Below are 24,432 nucleotides of genomic sequence, written 5' to 3'. Positions count from 1 at the left end.
AGCATTGCCGACGGTGGAGAGTATGAGGGAATGGCTACTGGTGGCCGAACTAGCACAGACAAGGGTCAGGGGAAAACTTGCCTAGGGAATACTGAACTTAGCTCGGCCTTCAATCAGTTCTAGTAGCCCCAGGAAGGGAGCAGGACGGACAGACATCTGGGGTCTTCAAAAGGCTGTCTGCCCTGTGAACTTGGAGCTGAGTGACCTGGAGCATGAAATGGGATGAAGAGAGCCTCAAAGTGTGAAAGGGTGAGGCGGGCTGTAATAGGTTTCTCTGCTGACGTAATGAGCCAAATCAGGCCAAATTAAAAGTATAAAAGAAGCATATAAAGTGAGAGAGAGAGAGAGAGAGAGAGAGAGGAGAGAGAGAGAGAGAGAGAGAGAGAGAGAGAGAGAGAGAGAGAGAGAGAAAACACGCACAGAGAGGGAGTACCAAGATGTCTGGATTATATAGGGTAGAGCCTCTGGGGGAAGGGCAGTTCAGGCTGTCTGGAAAGTTCAGGGCAAGGGGCATGACAGCCATATCCTGTAACAGGTAGCAACTGGGGGTTGCTGGGAGAACCTGGAGGCCAAGTGAGCTAGCTCTGGTATGTTAAATAGGCACCTCAACTGCGCACGTCATTTACCTCACAGCATTACTAAGGCTTACTGGTAAGGAGGCACTTTGGCATATGGTGAATGCTCTACAAATGGTGGCTAATCTTCCAGAATGCCTCCTGGTTTATTGGCATTGGGGTAAAGCCACTAGGCTGAAGTGTGAGCAGTTCAAGACCCTCCTGACTTTGAGCCCTTAGGGATCTCCTGTTGTAGCTAAATGCCCTTAGGTGAGGGACACAGTTATCACCTTGTGTATCTGAAGACTATTGGAGAGTCTCACTTTCAGTGATATCCCACATGAACCGGGATTCCACAGATTGTCGGTTTGCCTTTAATTTATATTTAACCCCCCACTATATGAATGAATCGGGAGTACTGAATTTCCCAAACACTATGCACTCTTTCCTTCTCACCCTTTAGTCCCTCGGAAAATAAAATAGCACTTCAAATTAGCTTTATTATCCATGAGTTCGGGGTTCTCGGAGAGAGCAGTGACTGGAGAGCACGGCTTCATCCCTGCACCATTTACTTGTGGGGAGGCAGAGAGAGCAAGGACGGGCCACCGGTTACCGTTCATCATCTACACAACACCCAGAACATAGTAGGTGCTTAATAAGTAGTTGCCAGCTACTTGTGGGCAGTAGATAGCAGAGGTTCCTTTTAGGAAACCATGCACAAGAAACATTTTACACCCAATTTGCCCACAGTTCTTGGTTCCAGTTTAGGGATTCTCGAAATCAACTTTGTCCTCTTGTAGCTGCCCTATTTCCCAGGAAACTCACGGTATATCTCATCCGGGCATCCTAAACCCTCTTCCCATTGCTGTGCATACTGTCTGGGGGAAGACAATGGGCAAAACAGTTATTTTGGCCTTAAAGTCCGTGTCCCTTCCTTCCACGTAGCTGCCTAGTTCTGATTCCTTCCAACCGAGTTTAAGGGAATCTCTTGGTGGACTGGAAGACCCCAGGCAACTTGAGGGGATCCACGTTCTGGGGACGGGGTCAGGCTGGGAGGCGGGATCGGCGCACTGCAGGCCGCGCCGCAGGATTCCAGGGCCACCCGGTCGCGAGGCCAGTCATCCTGTGATGCCCTAGCCCCGCGTCGTCCACGGGAGCCCGCGGAGAACCTGCGGCCGCGCGTTGTGGGGGCTCCGCAGCTTCCAGATCGGCTCCGGCAACGCGCATACACCGCCCCTCCGCGCGCCCCCAAGTCCACCGACCAAGTGCGAGCCTGCAGACAGGCTCCGCCCCCGCGCGGGCGCGCTCCCGCAGACAGCGTCCGGCAGCGCGGCGCGGCCCCGCCCCCCGGCGTGGTGTGTGCGTGCGCACGGGTCTCCTGCGTGGTCGGTCCGGCCCCTCCCAGCAGCGTTAGCAGGTCCCAGTGACTGCGCTGGCGGGCCACATCTCCTGGGGCCAGCCCTGCCTGGTCTCGCAGCCCCCGGGCCGCCCCGAGCTCCAGCAGTAGCTGCGCCACCTCCACCGCACCTTCGCGCGCTGCCAGGAACAGCGGCGTCTGCTCCTGCAGAGGAGACCCGAAAGCCCCAGGGGCGGGGACTGTAAGAGGCGGGGACTGTTAGGGAGTCCCCGCCCACCGGGAGTCAGTGCCCTCCCGCCAGACACTGGGCCCCGCCCCCTTTGACCCTGCTTTTGGCTTGTTCTGTTGGGGCTGCGACATGGCTCACCCTACTGTCCTGGGCATCTTTATCTGCTCCAGCCTGGAGGAGAGCGCGGGCGGCTCGGGCGTTGTTCACAGCAGCGGCCCAGTGCAGTGCAGTTTTTCCTAGGGTACCACGTGGGAGCCGGTTACCCCGCAGTTGAGGGTCAGACTCCTAAGTTATAGTTTCCCACGGGTTCTGGCCTTGGTGGTGGGGGTAGGAAGGGAGAGCTGCTTGGATTCTTCAGAGGCGGGAAGCGTTGCCCTGGCAACCGACAGTCGGCTGCAAGTGTTGCCCTGGTGACGTCATGGACGCGCGGGCGGGACAATGGGTATTGTTCTGGATCAGTGGGACCCGGGTATCCCCATTCCCGTTCCCGCCGGTACTTCTTCCAGTCCCGTTTCATGGACTGAGACATCACAGTGATGGGGAAACTCGCTCTCCATACTGCCACAGCATAGGAGCCTCTAGTCTGTCCCCACGGCGCCTGTATTTTGAACTTCACCTCCTTACCGCTGCTCTCCCCAACATTCCGATAGCACAGCGGCTCCATGCATACCCCTTTTATCTCTGGCTCCTACATCTGCTCGGGCTGCGATTAATTCTTCAACCAGGTCCTCCACGGCCAGCCTGGCAGCCAGCATCAAAGGTGTAGTCCCGTCCTCTGTGCGGGCGTCCACCGCAGTCTGTCTGCTGGCCAATAGGAGCTGGGGAGACAGAAAGGGCCTGTGACCCTTGGGGCACCCTGGGCTTCTAGGTCAGGCTCCTCACACTTTTGTTGCCTGTCTTTGTTTTGAGACAGTGTCTTCATATGCAGCCCAGGCTAGCCTGGGACACAGAGATCTGTCTACCCCCACCTCCCCAGTGCTGGGGTTATAGGCCCATCAGCTCCGAAGCCAGTCGCTACCTGCCACCTTCAGGTCTCCAGTCTGCTTCCTCTTTGTCAAACCCCAGAGAGGACCTCTATATTTTACATGTAAGCGTACTCCTACTTCCTTTAGAGACCCCGATATGTGCCGACCTGGCAAACCTCCCGAGCGTCGGCAGCCACCGCAGTGTGAAGTGGGGTGCGCCCGGCCCGGTCTGGCTGGTTGGGGTTGGCTCCAGCCTCAAGGAGGCGGCGGGCAGCAGTTGGCCGAGAGAATCGGGCAGCTAGGTGCAGAGGCGTCTCTCCAGTGCCCACAGTGTGAGCCTGGGGGCAGGCCCCTCTATCCAGCAGTGGTTCCCAGGGTTCCGGATTTCCTAGCCCCAGTCTCTGTGGACTAGCCCCAGTTGAGGACTGCACTCCCCCACAGAAGACAGCTGACATCAGGGGTGTCACCCCATCTGCGGATGAGAATGAGTATTAGAGCCAATCAAAGGGATAAGAGAATGATAACATGCCCCTGGGAGAATTGCAGCCATCTTAGGCAAGCTGTCTTTTTAGGGTGATGAGGTAAGGGGTGCTTGTGACAGGTTCTCACTATATAGCTCTGACTGTCCTGGAACTCACCAGGCTGGTCTAGAACTCATAGAGCTCACCTGCCTCTGCTTCTTTCCTGCTAGGACTAAAACTTTCCTGCTAGGATTAAAGGTGTGCCACTGTTGCCAGCCAAGTGTTTGTTCTGGATTTAGTGTTTTGTTTTGTTTTTTAAGACAGGGGTTTTCCGTGTAGTGCTGGCTGTCCTGGAACTTGATCTCTAGCCGAGGCTGGCTTCGAACTCAGAGATCTGCCTACATCTGCCTCCTGAGTGCCTGAATCAAAGGCGTGCGCCACCACCGACCGACCGGCTAGATTTAGCGTCTTCATCAACCTCTCTGAGGCCCAGTTTTCTCATCAGTCACAGGAGCAGGGAGGCTTTAATTCCCAGAGCATCTGAGGAGTGAGCCTGAGTCGGCCTGACCTAGAGGGCTGGTCCCATTGTGCTGTACCTCAGCTTGCTTAGAGTCTGAGTTTGTATTCCTGGCACTGCACGTCCCTAGATGGGGCTGCTCTCTGGGACCCTTTCTCTGAGAGCTACCACTCGCTCTAAAGACTCCAGTTTGGATACTAATGGCCTTTGTTTCTAAAAGGGTCAAGAGTAGGATCCCCCCCCCACCCCGCCCCCACACCTCCACTTGGTCTAGGTTGCTTGTGTACCAGGTCCACAGGTGTCCACATCCGGAACCTCCGATTCACACTCCTGAGGAGGGGTCAGCATGGCTGCCTGGGGGAGCTCTCCACAGCCGCCGTTGAGCGGCCAAAGCTGGTACCTGGAGGCTGACGCTGTTTCTTCAGCCTTGGGGCAAGAGCAAGGACAAGCGAAGGTCATTGAGTTGACCTTGCCACTGTCTACTCTGTACCATCCCCCTACACACACACACACACACACACACACACACACACACACACACACATTCAAACACCTGGCCTACCTCTCCCTCTTCAGGGCCCGAGCACATGGCCACTCCATCCTCATCCACTTCTGCCTCTGGCTTCAGTGCCCTGGATGGGGTGAGTGGGTAGATGGGCTAAGGCCAGCCAGCATCTCCCACACTCCTGGAAGCCTTCCGACGGACCCTCCCACTTCTGCAGGAGTAGTGCTCAGCACTTTGGACACTCCCCGAATCCCAGACCCTTAAAAAAGTCTCACTTAAGACCAATGTTGTCCTCGCCCAGTGGGGGCCTCCGCCGGTGGGGTGCCTGTTGTGTCTGAGACCTTCGAATGAAACCAGGGGGCAGCCACAGGGCCCCATGTTCCCGCCGCCGGCGCCGAATGAGCTGGAGGACGAGAAGGGCCCCAAGGGCCAGGAGAAACACCCCGACCACTGGTGAACATAGAATGGGCCAGGGGAGCTGGTTGGCAGGGGGCCCTGGTAGGAGAGAGAGAGTCACAAAAGGGGACCACTCTTGTTAAGATTGGGCCAGTGGAGTAGCCTGCCTCAGTTTCCTCCCGTCTCATGTAGTTAAATGTGTTAATGGTTAACATGCTTAGAGGAGAGCTCATAGGATATGTTATATCCTATAGCGGTAACCCAAAGTTGGTTGTAAGGCTATGGCAGAAGTTAGTACAAAGTTCTCAGGGAAACAGGAAGGGCAACCACGGAACAGATGGGCCAGGGGGAGATTCATCCCAAAGAAGCGATGTTAGGCCAAGTTCCCCACACAGAATGTTTTGGTTTTTAGTTCTATCTCTCCTGGAGAGGGTATGAGCTAAGGTCAAGGGCGATGGTAGGGGATCACCTACTGGTCCCTGCTTGAGGGTGAGCCGCCAGCAAGGGTCCAGGCAGCAGGGGCTCCAGAGCTCCCACCGCGGCCATTGCTGCGAGGAAGCGCAGCAGGAGTCCAGAGTCCCAGGGACAGCGGGATGCAGGATGTTCTGGACCACAGCGGGACAGATCCACTCCCATCACAACCACAAACCTGTGGGAAAGGGAAGGTACTTCAGCGACCTCTGTCTAGTCCCTGCTGCATCGCAAGAACTGTTACTTGCCCCCACCCCTCCATGTCCTGCTTACCCTGCACCAAGAGACTCTGTCTCCTTGCCCAGGGGCTGAGTGGGAGGGGCTTGTCTTTCCCGAGAAGAGGAATCCCTAGTTCCACTCAGTTCCTCTTTGGCCCGGGTCCCAGGATAGGGAAACACCATGTTCCTGCCTTCACTGTCCTTCCTCACCCAGAGACCGACCCTCAGAGTTAGGGACAGCACTCGCGCCAGGGCAAGCAGCTGCTGATCCAGGGCTGGGGGACTCAGCACCACCAGCAGGGCCAGGGAGGGCCTCCCCTCTGAGTCTTCCCCTTCTGGTCTGCAGTCTCCCCCGTCCCAGCCACACTCAGCGTTATTGCAGCCTTTCTCACAGTGCCCGTTGTGGAAGTGATCCCGGCAGTACTGGTCATAGGCTGGGCTGTGGGCAAAGGAGGCATGGACTCAGCACCCTTCCCAAATCCGACCCTTCATCACAGAATTATGGCCACTCCATTGCCTCTGCGACTCGGGTTGCTCAGGATGGTGGCCGAACACCCTGATGTCTGCTGACCCCATTGACTGGGGCCAACCTTTCCTTCTGCTCCTGTCTCAGAAAGAGGATCCAAGACCCTTTCCAGGGGGGGGGGGATTGCTTGTCAGGGAGGCATTCTATGGTAAAAGGGCCGGGGAAGAGAAGCTGAGGCCCCCATGTCCCACAGTGTCTGTCACTCCATTCCCCTGGGTTGGAACCTAGAGTCTTTCTTAGCATGGAAACTCCCTGGAGTCCAGTGCTGGTCATCCTGTAGCTTGGGCATATATGTCTCCCCACCCCCACCCCACCCCTCATTCCCAGGCTCACGTGCAGGTTGGAGGGATTTCACAGTCGTAGCCATCAAACAAACACTCTTCAGAGTCACACTGCGGGTGACATCGCCCGTCCCGGAAGAGAAGCCAGCACTGGGAATGTGGGGGACAGCCCTTCCAGGGGTCTGGGACCCCCAGGGAACAGTCCCCTCCATCCCAGTCCCCTCCTGGGCCACTGCAGCCAGCATCGCAGGTCCCATCACCACCTCGGCCCTCACACCCACTCGGCCCTGGCCTTTGACACCGGGGCCCTGGAGAGTCGGGAGGGCAGGTGCATTGAAAGCCCGGGTTGCCCAACCCAGGGGTCTCAGTGCAGCTGCCGTTGTGCAGGCAGGGTGAGGGGGGACCGCAGCCCGGTGGAGCTGGAGGTGTCAGACAGTCGGGGCCCCCAAAGCCACTGAGGCAGGCACAGAGCGGTGGTGACCCTGGCTTAGGGGAGGGCAGACATAGGCCTCCATTGTGGCAGTGATGGATGCCACAGGAAAGGGCTTTGTGGCTGCAGGTGGGGCTTTCAAAACCCTGCGGCAGAGAGAAGAGAATGCAGAAGGACCTCGCGTTATTCTTTCCTGAAGCAAGCTAGGACAACGTGGTACAGAGGGTTCTAGACATTCCTATAGGACAGGGGCCTCAGACAGCATCGCGTCCCTTGCAATGGATGTCGTCACTGGGTCCCCTGCTAACTGCACACACTGGCTTATTGCCCGTGGTGGGACTGGGCGAAGTGTGGCTATGCAGCCATGTGCAGTCTCAGGGTGAAAGACCAAAAAGGCTGGTCATCGCCTGGTGCAGCTGACTGATTACTGTGTCATTTTAATCCCTGGAGCTGGGCCACATGCTCTCTTCTTTCCCAGGGTAAGCAGGAGGAAATGGGGGAAAGTGTTTACTGTTGTCACTCATGGCTGAGAAAAGAAGGTACACCCTGTTGTCACAAACCAAGGCTCAGCCAGTGTCTTGCCTGGAGCTCCTCACCCACACACAGTGTTTAGAGATCTTGTCTAAAGCCATTTTTGAAAAGGTGGATTTTGTTGTTTCATTTTGCTTTTTGAGATGAAAGTCTGGTCTCAGATTCATTGTGTGTCACCATGGGGTTGCTGGGAGTTGAACTTGGGAGCTTCGGATGAGACGGGTGAGCCATCTTACCAGCTCAAGTTCATCGGGTAGCCAAGGATGACGTCCAACTCTTCATCTTCCCGCCTTGATGCCCAAAGGCAGGGACTATGGAATCGCACCATGCTACTGTCTGACTCTGCCTCTCCCATGACTGTTTCTGAGAGCCACTCACCATTGGGCCCGCTCCAGTAATTCTGACTCCAGCCCAACTCCAGGCCCTAGGGTTCTAGGTCTCGTGTTCTCACCACTTATCAGCATAAGGAGAAGAGAGAAAGGGGTGATGCATCGGTTACCTTGGGGCAGTGGCAGGTGAAGCCAGGGGGTGGCCCTGTTGTGATCTCGCAGGATCCTCCATTGGAGCAGGGCTGGCTCTGACAGAGGTCCATCTCCACCTCACACCGCTGGCCTGTGGTGGGGACGAGATTGGAGGTCACACCTGGCTTCAGGGGCTGCCTCCTGACAGTTGGTTCAGCACATGATATGTGGGCAAGAAGATGTAGGGCACTTCTAAGGGGAGAGGTGTGGAGGCAGAGGGTGAGAAGAGAGGCTGCCTTTTGGGAAGGGACCGTCAGGATTGTCCTGGTCTTAGATGTGCCCCAGAGATGCCAGGCCTTACCTGTGTGCCCAGGCAGACACTGGCAGTAGAAGGCGTTGGCTAAAGAGTGGCAAGCTGCAGTGCCCGACGGGTGACAGGGCCGGTCCAGACACTCGTCCACATCTCCCTCACAGCGCAGTCCCACGAAGCCTGGAGGGCAGGCACAGTGGAAGCCTCCAGGCCTCAGGGTACAGGTTCCCTGGTTGTGGCAGGGCTGGGACTGACAAGCATCAAGTACTTTTGAGCAGTTCTGTCCTTCATAGCCTGGGGCACACTGGAGACACAAAGGGAGCCAGTGGATGTGCAAGCTCAAGGTGGTCTGCCAGCCTCCTGCCTCCTGCCTCCTGCCTCCTGCCTCCTGCCTCCCGCCTCCACTAATGAAGTTCTCACTCATCCATCGCAGCCTGTCTCAGCACTACCTGACATTCAGTGACAGAGCAGAATTCTTAGTCCCAAACAATGTGGCCACTAAGCATTGCCTCATTTTGGGGTACACCTCCTTCTTGTACCAGCTTACCCTCCAGCCTTTCTCATGCATTGAATCATAGGTGTCTGATGATTACCCACTTGGATCATTCCTGCCTCTGTGTGTGTGTGTGTGTGTGTGTACACATGCATGTGCATGGTGTATGGCCATCTGATGATTACCCACTTGTGTCATGCAGACGTGTGTGTATGTACTCGAATGCGCATATACATGGTGTGTAGTGGTTGGAGGACATTTTCCCTGTTAGTCCTCTGGCTTTTCTGCCTTTTGTTTGAGACAGGGCCTCTTACTGACTGGGAACTTTGCCATTTAGGCCAGGCTATCCGCCTGTTTCTCCCTCTGTCTTGGGTTTCTGGGGAATCTTCTGGATAGAAGGATCTTGGCAAAGTTGTCTTCCCAGCTGGCCAGGTGGGATTTTAAGTAGTATAGGTAAAGGGAGATTCAAATTAGTCTGCATTTCTAGGAAACACTGTCACTAACCAGAGGGGAGAGAGGGTTGGCGTTGATTGTGCGATCTGAGTGCTTAGCCTTAAACCATCCTCTTAGCAATCCTGAAGAAATACTATCTCACTTAATCTCCACTCCACAGACAATGAAATGGTTTGCCAAGAAGGTGAAGTGACATTTGAGTCAAAGAAAGACTGGCTCGGTCCAGAGTCACACTGTGATTTTTGGTGCTAGCACAAAGTCATAAGCAGAATGCTTCTGCCAGACAGCAAGCCATAGGGAGGCTTTGGGAGTCAAGAGAATTCAGGGAGTGGCCCAGAGAGCCGTAGGATTGAATGGAGGGCGTTTTGGAAACCACTGGAGGAGGGCGAATGAGAGTACAGAGGTTCACTATCAGGACACACTTCTCTTCACATCTGAGACAGGGCCATCTCAAAGGTGGGCAGAATGGTGGCCTAGCACACACGTGGTCCTGGGTTCGATCCCCTGAACCGTATAAAGTAGGTGTGGGGGGGTGTATACCTACAGTCCCAGCACTGACTACCCGGAGGCAGGAGAGTCAAGATCGTCCAAAGCAACATAAAGAGTTCAAGGCCAGCCTGGGCTACATGAGATCTTGCCTCAGAAAGGCAGGCAGGCAGGCAGGCAGGCAGGCAGGCAGGCAGGAAGGAAGGAAGGAAGGAAGGAAGGAAGGAAGGAAGGAAGAAGAAAAGGGTGGGTAGGGGTAGGGAGGTGGAGAGATGGCTCAGCAGTTAAGAACATAAAAGCAAGCTGGATGGTGATAGCATGTGCCTTTAATCCCAGGCCCCAGGGAGACAGAAGCAGGCAGATCTCTGAGTTCAAGGCCAGCCTGGTCTACAGAGTGAGTTCCAGGACAGCCAGGGCTACACAGAGGAACCCTGTCTCAAAAACCCAACACAGGACCCAAAGGAACACAAAAGCAGACATTGCTCTTGCAGAGGGCCTAGGTCCCAGTTCCAGAACCCACACAGGTTAGCACACGGCTGCCTGCAACCCAGCTCCAAGGGGATCTGATGCCTCTGGCATTGGTGGGCACTTAGGCACACATACCCACACACAGAGAGTCACACATGTAATTTAAAATAAAAAAGTCGGGTGTGTGTGTGGAAAGATGGCTCAGTAGGTAAGAGCGCTGGCTGCTCTTCCAGGGGATTTGGGTTCCAGTCCCAGCACCATGTGGCAGCTCCGGAGGATCTGACACCCTCACACCAATGTCCGTAAAATAAAATTAAATAAATTATTATTATTTTTTTAAGAAGTTGGAGATGGTGACTGCAGAGTTTAGGCAGTGGTAAGGCACGGGATGAGAAGTTGTGTCTCTAGGGCAGTGAGGGGATGGGAAGCTGTGTCTCTGGGGCAGTGAGGCGCCTCTGGCTGAGAGCGGTCTTTGCTTTTGCAGAGGCCTGGGTTCAACTCCCAGCCTCGACATGGTACTTCACAACTATCAGCATCTCCAGTTTCAGGGGATCTGGATCTGTCTCTGACCTCCAGGGGTACCGGGCATGCATGTGGTTACACATACGGCCAAAACATTCATACACACAAAAATTTAAAAAAAAATGAGTTTCTGAGCACAGGATTTAAAAGGGTTCTGCTATAATCCCAACATTTCCTCTCCTGGATGGCGACCTGGACCAGCGAGGGAGAGACCGGTGGGAAAATAAATCCTGCAGGGATGATGTAGGCATCTCCTTGGAAATGGGGTAAAGACGGAGCCATTAGAAGGGCAAATGTGGAGGCAGAGGTTGCAGGAGTTTGATGTTAGTATCAAGGTGGGGGAAAGAAAAGAGGAAGTGAAAACACAGCGTAGGGAAATTCTTATGAGGTGGCATGGCCTGACCCAGTGGGCGGTTGGGTGCCTGGCTTAAAGGAAGAGAACTGGATAAACTAGATCTTCACACACACACACACACACACACACACACACACACACACCCTCCCCATCTCTACTTCTCTAGACCTCTTACCTGGCAGACATAGCCACTGGGCTGGGGCACACAGGTAGCCCCATGATGGCAAGGATTGGACTCGCAGGGGTTCACATTATCCTGGCATAACTTGCCTCGGAATCCAGGAAGGCATCGGCAGAAATAGGAGGAGCCCGTGTCAATACAGAGGCCTCCATTCTGGCACAGGCTCGAGATCTCTATGCCTGGGAAGACAGAGGGACGGGGCGGGATGCACTCAGGGGCCCCTGACACAGAGTGTTCCACAAGAGACTGTGCGGGTGAGATGTTGGCGCAGCTGGGTGGCATTGGCTCACTCCAGGGGTGTTTTGACCCTGGTAGAGCTGAGTGGCTCCAGGTGAGGTTAAACGGGAGTCTTGTCCGGGCTGCTGATATTGAATACAGTAGCAGAGTGGAGCTGTGTAGGGCTGTCCTGGGTGTGGAACTGTAGAATAGACTACTCTTGGCTGTTTGGGCTGTGACACAAGCCACGTGGCTGCTTTGAGGGTTTTGACATAAGAGGACACCCCTCCCCGCCGCTCCGTTGGTCCTGGGTCTGGTACCTTGGCTCATCGCAGCCTTCTGGCAGGACAGTGGGTGGTCACAGAGAGCCCCTGTCCATCCCTGGAGGCACAGGCACTGGAAGGAGGGCCCACTCTGGAGGCATCGGGCAGTGTGTGGACAGGGCTTCCGGGCACACAAGTCTATCAGAGTCTGAGGGATGGGTGAGAACGGGCGGGCGATGGGACTCAGAGAGGAGCCTCTCCAATTGCAGCTCCCTCAAAATCGCTTCTGAGATGACTTGCTCGCAAATGGCCCAGGCTGGTGACCCTCTCTGACCTCTGGCTTCACAGTTCAGAACAGCCTCCAGGATGAGAAATGTATCCCTCGTACATCCTCACCCGCAGGCCTGTGTGTGTGTGTGTGTGTGCGTGCGTGTGCATGTGCGTGTGCGTGTGCGTGTGTGTGTGTGTGTGTGTGTGTGCATGTAGGGTAGGGTCTCATCTACCCCAGGATGGCCTCAAACTTGCTATATAGCTGAGGCTGGCCTTGAACTCTTGATTCTTCTGCCTGTGTTTCCCAAGGGTTGGGATTACAGACATACACGACCACGCCCGGCTTTTCTTTCCTTCCTTTACCTCACACCCAAGTGAGACGCTCCTGGACATCCACATGTCCCTTCATGTGGACATCTGTCCGAGTTTCCCCGTTGCCCACCCTGTAGATCCCAAGATCCCAATACCTACAGTTCCCTAGCCTCCCTCACTGACACATCTGGCCTATGGCACCTCACCTGGCAGCTGCTTCCTGTATAGCCAGGGCTGCAGAGGCAGCGGGCCCCTCGAGGTGTGTCTTGGCAGGTTGCCTTGTTCCTGCAGGGGCTGGACAAGACAAAGACAGCACTGTAGGAAGACAGTCTGTCCTGGGAGACTGGAGGTGTGTAAGGTGAGGTAACAGGTGTGGTTGTGGGGAGACCATGGGGGAGGGGCAGCGCTGTGGGGGAGGGGCAGCCACAGGGCAGGGGTAGAGAGGGTCTGGGGGAGGCTGAGGGGTCCTCTGCTCCTTCTGGGGGCCTCACGCATGCCATGCTTACCTGTCAGCACAGCTGGGGTTCGTCTTCTCCTCGCAGTGCAGCCCCTGGAAGCCAGTGGCACAGAGGCAGAAGAAAGCGCCAGGCTTGTTCACACAGGTACCCCCATTGAGGCACGAGGCTGGAGAGAGGCGTCTGTGAGGGCTTGGCTTCCATGCCTGTAATCTGGCTTGTGACCTTGGTCACACGCGACACAAAGGATGCATACCTCTCACCAATACAACTTACTTTTGTCCCGTTATCTAACATTTGTTTTTGTTTTTTTATATTTATCCATTTATCTATTTATATAATAGATAATTTAATAAGTAGATGTACACTTATACACATTATTCATGATACACATGTACACTGTACACCTTTGTATTATGTCGTGGGGTTCTGTGCATGTCACAGCGGGCATGTGGAAGTCAGAGGACAGCTTGAAGGGTCAGCTCTCTTCTACCACAGGAGCCGGGGCTTGGCAGCAAGGCCTTGACCCTCAGAACCATTTTTCAACCTCTAATATATTTGTTTGCCGGGGTGGGTCCCTTTGAAATAGACGTGCAAGCCAAGAATGACCTTGAATTCCTGTCCTTCTGCTTCCATCCCTCCCCCCCCCCCCCCGCCCTCAGGACTGGGATTGCCTTGGGTACCACCCTGCCCTGTGATGCTGGTCATTGAATCTAAGGCTTCACGGGTACTAGGCACACCCTCCACTACTGAACTGCATCCCCAGCCTACAGCAGGGGCTGGAGAGATGGCTCCGTGGTTAAGAGCCTGGACTGCTCTTCCAGAGATCCTGAGTTCAATTCCCAGCAACCACATGGTGGCTCACAACCATCTGTAATGAGATCGGATGCTCTCTTCTGGTGTGTCTGAAGACAGCGACAATGTACTCAAGTAAATAAAATAAATAAATCTTTAGGGAAAAATAAATATCAGAGCATTGTTACACCCACCAGCTCGCAGCCCAGCTCGTGTAACCAGCTGTGGTTCAGACGGAGGGCAGGGCAGTACTCACCAGACACACAGTGGTCCACGAAGGTCTGGCAGTGGGGACCTGTGTGACTTGGAAGGCAGGTGCAGGAATAGCCCTCAGGACCGATGCTGCAGGAGCCACCATTGAGACAGGGCCCTGAGTGACAAGCTGTCACCTCCTCACTACAGGTCAGCCCTGAGGGAACAGGAAAGCTCTGAAAATGTGGGGTTCTCTTCTCTCTCTCTCTCTGTCTTCTTACTCTCCTAGCCTATAAACTCCCTGCCCCATCCAGCCTCTTCCTTCTACCCCCTAAGAGTCACCTGTGTCACCTGTGTCCCCACTGCTCACACCAATTCTCCTGGAAGAGGTTACAGCCACAGGGGTGATCAGTGGGGCCACAGGCTGGAGCGTATGTGGAATAGGGGAGACTCACCCATGTAGCCTGCGGGGCAGGTACAGTTGTAGCCAGAGGGCTGTGGGTGGCAGGTCCCCCCATGGGCACAGGGTGTGGAGATGCAGCCGCCCAGCTCTGTCTCACATTCTGGTCCAGTCCAGCCCTCGTCACACACACACAAGGATCTGGTCACAAAGAAGAAGCGAGCAGTCCTTCCCTTTCCCTCCCTGCTTTGTCGGCTGGACCCTGGACCGGCTCCATTTTGGCTCCGGGAGCCTCATCAGCCTCCCTCTCTTTCCACTAAGAGCTACTTTACTTATTTTTATGTTTGTGGCTGTTTTGCCAGAATGCATATCTGGGCACCATGTTGTGCCTGGTGCCTGTGGAGGCCACAATAGGACATCAGGTCCTCTGAACTGGAGGGACAGATGGATCTGAGCTGCCACGTGGATGCTGGGACTCAAACCCCTGACCTCAGCAAGAGCAGCTAGCTCTCCTAACCACTGTAACCTCATGGAGGTTTCTCCAAGGCCCACTCCCTGCAAAAAAGGGTCTCAGCTGGGCGGTGGTGGCGCACGCCTTCAATCCCAGCACTGGGAGGCAGAGGCAGGAGAATCTCTGTGAATTTGAGGCCAGCCTGGTCTACAGAAGGAGGAGGAGGAGGAGGAAGAGGAGGAGGAGGAGGAGGAGGAGGAGGAAAAGAACTAGAGAAAGAAAGAGAAAATGAGGGGATAAAAAGCAGGGAGGGGGTCTTGGGTAGATCAGAATAGCCTCAGGGCCTCCAAGTTACTATGTAGCTGTGGATGAGACATTCTGCCAACTTCCCTCTCTCTCTCTCTCTCTCTCTCTCTCTCTCTCTCTCTCTCTCTCTCTCTCTCTCTCTCTCTCTCTCTCCTTTTCTGTATCCCTATCCCTTTCTCTCCAGGCTCTCCTGTAGCCCAGGCTAGCCTCAGAGCTCACTATTTAGTGGAGTGTGGCCTTGGCGCAGATCCATCTGCCTTTCCTTGGATTCCAGGCCTGTGACAACCCACCTGGTTTGCCCTGTGTTGGGAAGTGTCCACACGAAGATATCCATAGGTATTAATGTAGGGATGAAGCCAGTCTCCTCTATGCTCTGACCCTCTTCTGCCTCCTTTGCGATGCTCAAACCTCGCCTCCTTAGGTACCACTCCTCGGCTCTGCCCTCCCTTTCCCGAGGAGGCTTGGTGTCTCCTTCCTGTCCCCCCATTGTCCTATCCCACTGCCTGCACCCTGGCCCTGCTGTTCGTCCTAGCTGGGAGGAAGGTTGGAAGGGGTTACCTCTGGCAGTGGCCATGGTGGCAGGAGCAGTTGTCCTCCGCAGGAACACAGCCAGGACTTCCGTCAGGGCAGAGGCAGGGGGCTCTGTGTTCCTGACCTTGGCATTGCTGTCCAGGTTGGCACATGTTGGGGGTGCACAAGGGAACCTCACAGAGTTGACCTGTGTTGGAGGGTTTGGGGAGATGAGTCTATGAGGAAAGAAAGTCCCTTTGTGTCCTGAGGGGTCAAAGGCCACCTCCAGCTGTGGCTTCTTCACTCTCTGTGCACTCTCTGTGCAAATCCTTTCTTCACTTTCACTCTCTTCCTATGTCCTTGTCCTGTGCTGTTCCTCTCTGTGCTCTTAGTGTGTGTGTATGATTGTGTCCTGTTTGTGTGTGTGTATGAGTATGTGAGTGTTCGTGTGGTGTGTATGCATATGATGTGTGTGTGGTATAGTGTGTGTGTACATATGATGTATGTGGTGTGTGTGAGCTGTGGTATGTGTGAGCTGTGTGTGTGATGTGAGCTGTATGTGTGGTGTGTGTGTGTGTGAGATGTGTGGCATGTGTGTGTGAAATGTGTGAGATGTGTGGTTTGTGAGTGTGTGTGGTATGTGTATGTGTGAAATGTGTGGCATGTGTGGTATGTGCGATGTGTATGGGTATGTATACATTTGATGTGTGTGTATGAGTATGTGTGTGGTATGTGTGTTTGTGTGAGTATGTGTGTGTTATGCGTAGTGTGTGTGTGACTGCATGGTATGTGTGTGGTGTGAGAGTGTGTGTGTGTGTGTGTGTATGGTGTGCATATGCTGGCATGCATGGGCCACAGGCGTACAAGTGGAGGTCAGACTTCACAGAGTCCATTCTTGCCATCTCTGTCCCCTGGATTCTGAGTTTTTGTTGTTGTTTTGTTTTGTTTTTTTTTGTTTTTGTTTTTGCTTTTTTGTTTTGTTTTGGTTTTTCGAGACAGGGTTTCTCTGTATAGCCCTGGTCACTCTGTAGACCAGCCTGACCTCGAACTCAGAAATCCGCCTGCCTCTGCCTCTGAGTGCTGGGACTAAAGGCGTGCGTCTGAGTTCTGAGTGCAGTTGTCAGTTTACGACTATTGCTTGCTTTTACCCACTTGCTTATTTATCCTGTCCTGGTTTTTTCTGATGCTGGGCACCCCAGGGATTCCTGCATACTCTGCAAGTCTTTGCTTCCGAGCCTGCCATGCTCCTAGCTCTCACTGGCGCGTGTACGGAGGGGGCCGAGGGCCGTTCTCATTCTGTTTTAGTCATGACCACCCAACACCCACCAGCGGCTTCCTCCCCACCTGCAGTGGACTTCCCCCCCCCCCCCCAGTTCCTTCTCTTGTCCCCTGACCTGTGAAACCGGGACGGCAGAGGCAGAAGAATGCTCCGGGGAGATCGAGGCAGCTGGATCCCACGGGGCAGGGGTCACTCAGACATTCGTCCACTTCTGTCTCGCAGTGTGGCCCTTCAAAGCCTGTGGCAGAGGGGTGGGTCAGGGATCGCACAGATGGACCCCTCTCCTAGTAACCGAGCCTCAGTTTACCTGGGAGACACTCGCAGTGGAAGGCTCCAGGCTGGTCTCGGCAGCGCCCCCCATTGGCACAGGGGGTGCTGCTACACTCGTCCATGTCTTTCTCACATCTGGCGCCGGTGAATCCTGGTGGGGGAGGGGAAGGGAAGGGAGGGTGTTCAAGGACGTGCAGAGAGGCACAGGGTGAACAAAGGTGGGTCTTCTGAGGAGACTAGGCGGTTGGGCAACACAGGGGAGAGAGTGGAGCTCAGCCCCTGCTGGCTACTAGGCTGCTGGGCTGTGGGCAAGCTTCCCAGTTTCTCTCATTTCTTCCTGTGTAAGGAGTAGGGATGCAGCCTGGGCCGGGAGTATGGCTCAGAGGCAGAGTGCTTACCCAGCATGTGTGAGACCCTGCCTTCTGTCCCCAGCACTGATACAGAAAGAACCTGTCTCTGGGCTGGAGAGATGGCTCGGCAGTTAAGAGCACTGGCTGCTCTTCTAGAGGTCCTGAGTTCAATTCCCAGCAACCACATGGTGGCTCACAGCCACCTACGATGGGATCTGGCGCCCTCTTCTGGCATGCAGGTGTACTTGCAGATAGAGCACTCATTTTTCACAGAAGTGAGGCCAGAAAGGCAAGGGGGTGGAAGAGTTGGGGAAGCTGAAAAGGAGGAGGAGAAACACAGGCTGCTTCTGGGGCAGGGGGCTGGTCTCTAGGTTTCCTGGGGACTGAGGTTGTCTTGGCCAGAATCTTCACCCACCAGGAAGGCAGAGGCACTGGAAGCCGTTGAGCAGGTCATGGCAGGCAGCTTGGTTCAGGCAGGGGTTAGAGGTGCACTCGTTGACCTCCACCTCACAGAGCCTCCCTTCCAAGCCTGAGGACACAGATGGGGTGAGAGGTGGGCTCAGCCAAGGCCAGTGGGCTTTCTGCCCGGGGTACCTGGCCTCTGAAGCAGCTCTGCCTTGGACTTACAGAGACCCTCGTCCCCCGTGCTGCCTGCTTGTGCTGTCTTCATGAGCACTGAGGCTTAGCTGCTCGGAGTGGGGGTGGGGGAGCACGTCTACCTCCCTCAGGCTTAAGGCTCAGGGAGCAGGGGACCTGCAGGGGGCTTTTGAAGCCCTTTCTGTGGACCTAGAGGGTGGGGCTTGCCCGGTGGGCTGCTCAGCCTGGAGATTCTTGAAGTACAGATGGGAAGTGGACATCTGCCTGGAGGGTTATCAGCCCTCATGTGCTATCTAGGCCTCTGTACCGTGGGTGGTGGTGATGGTGGTGGTGGTTGTGCTGATGTGTGTGTGTGTGTGTGTGTGTGCCTGTATGTGTATACATGTGTGTATGTGTGTGTATGTGTATATGTATGTGTGTACATGTGTGTGTGTGTGTGTATGTGTTTGTGTGAATTCTGGGCTGGCACATGCCTTTCTGTCCTCTTTGGCTGATCCACTGTGTACAGTGGACCAGGATGCACACTCTGTGATGATCATGAAGTGGGTGGAACACCGTATCCCTCAACTGTGCAGTGCACGCTCTCACTGCTGGGCAGCTTGCCCTTCTAGGGGTTGTGGGTTCCCCAGTTTTAGCTGGGATGTAGGGAGAAAGATGCTTGCTGGAGACCCTGATGCCAGTCACTCTGGCTAGGCAATTCCCCTTGGGTTCAAAGTTAGTTCTCCATCTCACCCACCCACAGTCCCACCCAGCTCTACCTGGCGGGCAGAGGCAGTGGAAGGTGGCAAGGAGGTCCAGGCAGGTACTGCCTGGGTGGCAGGGCTGTGACAGGCACTCATTGTGGTCAGCCTCACAGCGGGAGCCTGTGTAACCAGGCAGGCAGAGGCAGTTGAAGGAGCCAGGGGTGTTGACGCAGGAGCCGCCATGTTCGCAGGGACTGGGTCCTTGCTGGGCTGAGAGGAGAGAAGATTTGGGAGTCCATGGGGCCTGGGGGTGGAGAGGACAGGGAGGCTAAACTAACAGGGAAGGTGTGGGGGGCGCCTGTCTGTGGAGATGAGAGAACTGGGAAGGGGGCTGTGTAATTATAGTGGAGGATGATGGGGCAATGTGTGGGGTCGGGAGAGCTCAGCACTGGAGACCCAGACTCACTCAGAGAAAATGTGAAGCTGTTTTGAGGTTTTGTTACACACACACACACACACACACACACACCTCACACCACTTTGTGTGTGTGTGGTATGCATGTGTGTGGGCAGACGCACGTGTGGGTAAATGTGAAGGTCCAAGGCTAATGCTGGGAATTCCCCTCAGCCACTCCCCGCTGCCCCTACTCAGAGAAGCAGGGGTTTCTACATCAGACACAGAAGTTGTGGGTGTAGCTACTCTGTCTGGCCAGCTCGTTCTGAGCACCCCGTGTTTTTGCCTTCTGAAGCTGGAATTACAGAGGGGCCCTCACGCCCACTTGGCACTAATGTGGGATCTGGGGATTTGAACTTGAGTCCTCCCTCCCTGGTGGCTACTGCTTTAACCAGGGACCTCTCTCTGCAGGCACACCAGGGACTCGTGAACCTCTAGAAGTCCCAGAACACAATATGTAGTTGAAACTTTCTCCTGCTTTGGGTTCTGGGATTACATGTACCACCACACCTGCTTTAGTTTTTCAATCTGATAAACCATCTGCCCTGTCTGTCCTCTCTTGGTAATGGAGGGCTTGGCTGGCCTCAGGGACTCTGCGGGGACCCTCACCCATTTGACACTCATCCAGGTCTTGGTGGCAGGTGGACCCTGAGTAGCCAGGCTGACATATGCAGAAGGTGGAGCCCGTCAGAGGGTTGGTGCTGCACTGGGCACTCGTGTGGCACGGCTGGCTCAGACACATGTCTTCCAGGTGGCACAGGAGGCCTGTGGGAGACCGAGGGCAAGGCTGTCGAGGCCGCTTGGGACTCTCTTGAGCTCCACGCCTCCCCCACCACGCCCTCCGTCTGCACCTGTGCGTCCAGGTGGGCAGAGGCAGGAGAAGGAACCCACACGGTCGATGCAGGTGGATCCCGGGGCACAGGTGGCGACCGCACAGTCATCCAGGTTCTCGTCACAGCCTGTGCCTCCCCAGCCACTCACGCACACACAGTGAAAGCCACCAGCTGAGTTCCGGCAGGTGCCACCGTTTCTGCAGCGAGGGGGACCCTGGGCTTCACATTCATCTATATCTTCAGAGCAATCCCAGCCTGTGGGGCACGGAGAGGGGACAAGGGCTGGCACTGGGAGCCTGGTGGGGACGGAGGCCGGGAGCAGGCACTGCTGCTGCCACGAATTTGCCCGGAACAACTCACCCTTCCATGCCTGGGGGCAGAGGCAGGTGTAGGTGTCCAGCCCATCCAGGCAGGTGGCCCCGTTCTGACACTGGTGCCTGACACAGTCGTCCGGGTTCATCTCACAGCCTAGGCCCGTGAAACCTGCCAGGATCCTGGAATCAGCCATGGAGCCTATACGCCCTTTAACAACCTCAGCATCAGTGTTTATTATCGCACCAACTCTTTCACTTACATTAGCTCTAAGTCTATAAATTCCACTACCAATACCCCGCCCTCTAATTAATTTAAATTTAGGAATTTTATTTATCTTAGCAACATCAAGCCTTTCAGTATATTCCATCTTATGATCAGGATGAGCCTCCAACTCAGAATATTCACTGCTTGGTGCACTATGAGCCCAAACAACTTCCTACAAACTAACAATAGCTATTATTTTATTGTCAGTCCTATTAATAAGTGGCTCATTTTCTCTACAAATACTTATTACCACTCAAGGACACTTCTGGCTTATTATTCCAGCCTGACCTATAGCTATAATATGATTTATTTCAACCCTAGCAGAAACAAACCGAGCCTGGGGGTGGGGTGCAGCAGAACCCCAGGAGGCTTTACCTGGGGGACAGAGGCAGAGATGAAAGGTGGAGTCACCCTCTGGGACCAGCAGGCAGGTGCCCCCATTGAGACAGCTTCCAGGAAGGCAGGCTCCCTTCCTGAGCTTGCACTGGGGACCTTCCTGCCCCACAGGGCAGAGACACTTGTAGGAACCCAAGGTGTTATGGCAGGAGGTGTCCTGAGGGCAGGGTCCCGGCTCCAGGAAGCACTCGTTGATGTCGCGTTCACAGGTGTGACCCTCGAACCCGGGCGGACAGTGGCACTGGATCTGGGGGTATGTGGCCAGGCACACGCCTCCGTTGGCACAGGGGTTGGCTGAGCAGAAGTCTCGGAGCTGGCATTGCTCACCTGCAGCAGGGCACGGGATTGGAGTGGGGGAGGGGGCAGTTTCAGGCACTGCCCTGGTCTAGTTGATGTGTCGAAGCGTGCTCAGTGGTCTGTCCTGCCTTCGTTCCCAGTCTCCTGCCTGTTTTCTCATGCCCGTTTACCCTGGCGCTCCATGGCCTGTCTTCGTTCTGCTATACATTAGGAGGCTTGTGTGTGGACTGCTCACATCCTCTATGTCAGAAAGCACATGTAGCTAACAGTAGGAGTTTTACAAATTGCCTTACCTGAGAACACTTGGGACAAGGGTTCTCTGCAGTGGTACCCTGCTGGGTCACTTTGCCTCTGTGAGTGGATTTGTTGTTGTTGTTGTTGTTGGTATTGTTGCTCAGTTTTTAGCTTTCTTTAAGTCAAGGTCTCATATCAGCATTATCTAAAGATGACTTCAAATTTCTCCTCTTTCTCCTTTTTTTGACACAGGATCTCTCTACATAGCCCTGGCTGTCCTGGATTTCGCTCTGTAGACCACACTACTCTCAAACTCACAGAGATCCTCCTGCCTCTGCCTCCCGAGTGCTGGGATTTACTGCTGGGTCACCGCCCAGCCTGACTTTGAACTGCTGACTCCTGCATCTACTTCCTGAGACTGGGCGTGTATTCCAGCCACTACAGCTGAATTACGAACCATTGCATCAAATGCTGGGATCCATGCGTGCTAGGCTAACACTCTGCAGGCTCAGCTACCACCTCCAGCCCTGTTTTCAACTCTTTTGTTTCTCTCCTTCCATGGTGTGGTGTGGATCCCACAACTGAACTCAGGCTGCCAGGGTTGTAAGCAGGTGCTAACCACTGAGCAGTCTTGCTGGCCCGACTGTCCCCTGTTCTTTACCTTTTTTCCACTTTACATATTTTTTCATGTTTATGGGTGTTTTGCATATGTCTGTGTGTCTGTGTACCACATGTGTGCCCAACACCTGCAGTGGTCGTCTGTCTGTGAGAAGGTCTGTCTGTGAGAAGGTCTGTCTGTGAGAAGGTCTGTCTGTGAGAAGGTCTGTCTGTGAGAAGGTATGTCTGTGAGGGAGTTTCCAGTTTGGGATAATTGAGGTGGGGAAAGTTACTCTGAATGTGGGCAGCACCATTCCCGGATTGCTGTCCTGGACTGCACAAAAAGCAAGCAAGCCATGTACCAGCTCTTATCTCTGTCTGTGCATTAGTTGTGTCTACCAACTTGCCACAACCTAGATCACCCTAGAAGAAAGCCTCAGTTGAGGAATTGCCTGGGTCAGGTTGCCCTGTGGGCTTGTCTTTGGGAATTGTCTAGACTGATAATTGATGCAGGAGGGCTCAGCCCACTGTGGGCGGCACCATTCCCTAGGTGAGGGTCCCAAACTATGTAAGGCAGGAGACAGCTAGATGAGAGCAAGCAAGCAAGGGTGTTGCTGTTCTCTCTGCTCTTGACTGTAAATGTTGTATGATTGGCAGCTTTGGGTTTCTGCCTTGACTGTTCAAGGATATTGGACTGTTACCTCTACCAGGATTTCTCTACCATGATGCTGAACCCTCAGACCTTAAGCCTGGATAAAGCCTTCCTTCCTTCAGGCAGCTACCGCCATTGTGGGGAGTTTACAAGAATGACTGACAGGCTCCTCTGCTTGTACTTACCTGTCCACCCGGGTTCACAGGAGCACTGTGGGTGGCCTGAGGCCTGAACATAGCAGTGACCCCCGTTGGAACAGAAAGAAGGTGGACAGAGCTCTTCCAGGTGGGTTTGGCATTGATCACCGGTGAAGCCAGAGGGGCAGGTGCAGGAGAAGTGGGGTGTCAGTGGAGAAGTGGGACTATGGGAGCTTGGGGTGGGGAGCAGGGCTTGGCAGCTGCCACCATTCTTGCAGAGTTGGGTATCCCTGCAGGGGTCAGGAAACTGGCAAGTCTCACCCAGAAATCCAGGGGCACACCTGGGGGTAGAAGGACATTTCAGGCCAGTGATCCACCCTCCCTCTCCCCAGGTCCCGCTCCTATGAGGCACACTCACTGGCAGATCCCTTGTCCCCGAGACAGCCTCAGGCAGGTGCCTCCGTTGGCACAGGGCTCTGGGGATCCTCCACACAGAAGCTCTGGAGAAGAGACTGGAAGATGAGATGGAGCCCAGGGCCCAGCGGCCTCCAGATGTCTTGCCTTTCCTCCACAAGATCCTCCTTACAGGCCACTGACCGGCAGCTCAGCACCCCCCCCCACCCCGTTACCCAGGTGCATGGCGCTGTGTCTTCCTCTCTCTCCTTCACACCCCAGTCCCAGTCTCCACAGGGTCCCCTTGTCCCAGCCTTGTCCCAGGCCTCCATTCATAGCTTGTCATTCTTCCCACCCCTTTCCTGTTTATTCTCCAGTCTCCCAAGTTCAGTCCAGCTCCATCCCCCGGAAGCAGGGCAACAGGGGTTAGGAGGGAGCCAAGGGCGCTCCTGGGATGTGAATGGCTGAGACACCTAAGGGATTTCCTTCAGGAAAGGCCAGCAATGAGCCACTGGGGGTGGGGACAGAAAGGGAGCTGGTGGGCTCTTCTCTGTCTCCATCTCTTGCTTCTCACTCCCCTCTTCCCCATAGCAGGCAGTCCATTTTTCCTCCTGTCTGCCTGTCTGTCTGCCCCATACCATGAGCCCTCTGCCTCTTACTCCAGAATCAGCTGACTTCTCCCTGGGTGTGGACACCACCCCATAGCAGGCACCACCCCTAGCACTAGGCGCAAAGCCTGGGTCTCCTGCAGCCCCGAGTCAGTCAGCCCTCTCTGCAGGTTGTCCCCATTTGAGGGGACAGAATCTCCTCCCTCCAGTGTCCTTTCAGAGCCTGGGACTTGGCTTTCTCCCCTGACCTCACCAAGCATCTCCCCAAGAGAGACATGCCCCCACCCCCTCACCCTGGCCATGCCTCACCTCTGGTCAGGATGACGACAGGGAAACTGAGTGGCAAGAGCAGGAGCAGCAGCAGCAGCTGGGGATGCATTCCAGAGCGCCTGCCCCTGGTCCTCTCCCTCTTCAGGCAGGGACCCTCGGAGCCCTTGTGGCCAGGCAAGGCCACCTCCTCTGCCTCTACCGCCCTTCTTCCTCCTGGGCCTGCTGCATGCCTCAGTCTGAGCTGTTTCCTGAGTCACACAATGTCCTGGACACCCTACTGATGGGGGGTGGGGTGGGGGGAGCGAGAGGTTGATGTGTGTGAAGGAACACGAAGGGAGAGTAAGAGAGGGGCGTGGCTGGCGGGTAGGGGATCTGATTTGCTCTTAGGGCCCAGGGTTGGGGGTCAGCCAAATGGGGGAGTCCCTGTCGTTTTAATTGTTAATATGGCTTCCTTTTCACAGGA

The 24,432-nt window shown here is 54.9% G+C and overlaps 1 protein-coding gene across 3 annotated transcripts; it reads right to left on the bottom strand.

Annotated features, from left to right (window-relative positions):
* Window positions 1-1,029: 1,029 nt before the first annotated feature.
* On the bottom strand, window positions 1,030-24,215 carry Notch4 (notch receptor 4). Of its 3 annotated transcripts, XM_021217691.1 has the most exons (30): window positions 24,009-24,215; window positions 23,117-23,198; window positions 22,747-23,039; window positions 20,761-21,108; window positions 20,167-20,289; window positions 19,825-20,061; window positions 19,583-19,738; window positions 18,595-18,789; window positions 17,655-17,768; window positions 16,927-17,040; window positions 16,735-16,857; window positions 15,389-15,548; window positions 14,129-14,274; window positions 13,738-13,890; window positions 12,738-12,855; window positions 12,438-12,525; window positions 11,707-11,857; window positions 11,165-11,349; window positions 8,264-8,516; window positions 7,941-8,053; window positions 6,533-7,056; window positions 5,729-6,112; window positions 5,458-5,633; window positions 4,864-5,083; window positions 4,646-4,715; window positions 4,371-4,509; window positions 3,273-3,577; window positions 2,811-2,958; window positions 2,279-2,376; window positions 1,030-2,115 (listed from the first exon to the last, which is right to left on the bottom strand). In XM_021217691.1, exons 1-30 carry the CDS (start codon window positions 24,076-24,078, stop codon window positions 1,504-1,506), a joined length of 5,898 nt encoding a protein of 1,965 aa, XP_021073350.1. In that variant the 5' UTR covers window positions 24,079-24,215; the 3' UTR covers window positions 1,030-1,503. The 3 variants fall into 3 exon arrangements, with proteins under 3 accessions (XP_021073350.1, XP_029387267.1, XP_029387268.1); XM_029531407.1 differs by lacking the exon at window positions 20,761-21,108 and having other exon boundaries at window positions 23,020-23,039; window positions 24,009-24,167; XM_029531408.1 differs by lacking the exons at window positions 1,030-2,115; window positions 2,279-2,376; window positions 2,811-2,958 and having other exon boundaries at window positions 3,498-3,577; window positions 4,343-4,509; window positions 24,009-24,167.
* Between the last annotated feature and the right edge of the window lie 217 nt (window positions 24,216-24,432).

This window comes from Mus pahari, chromosome 18 (assembly GCF_900095145.1).
Source record: "Mus pahari chromosome 18, PAHARI_EIJ_v1.1, whole genome shotgun sequence".
Lineage (NCBI taxonomy): Eukaryota > Metazoa > Chordata > Mammalia > Rodentia > Muridae > Mus > Mus pahari.
This window is presented reverse-complemented; position numbering and strand designations above follow the sequence as displayed.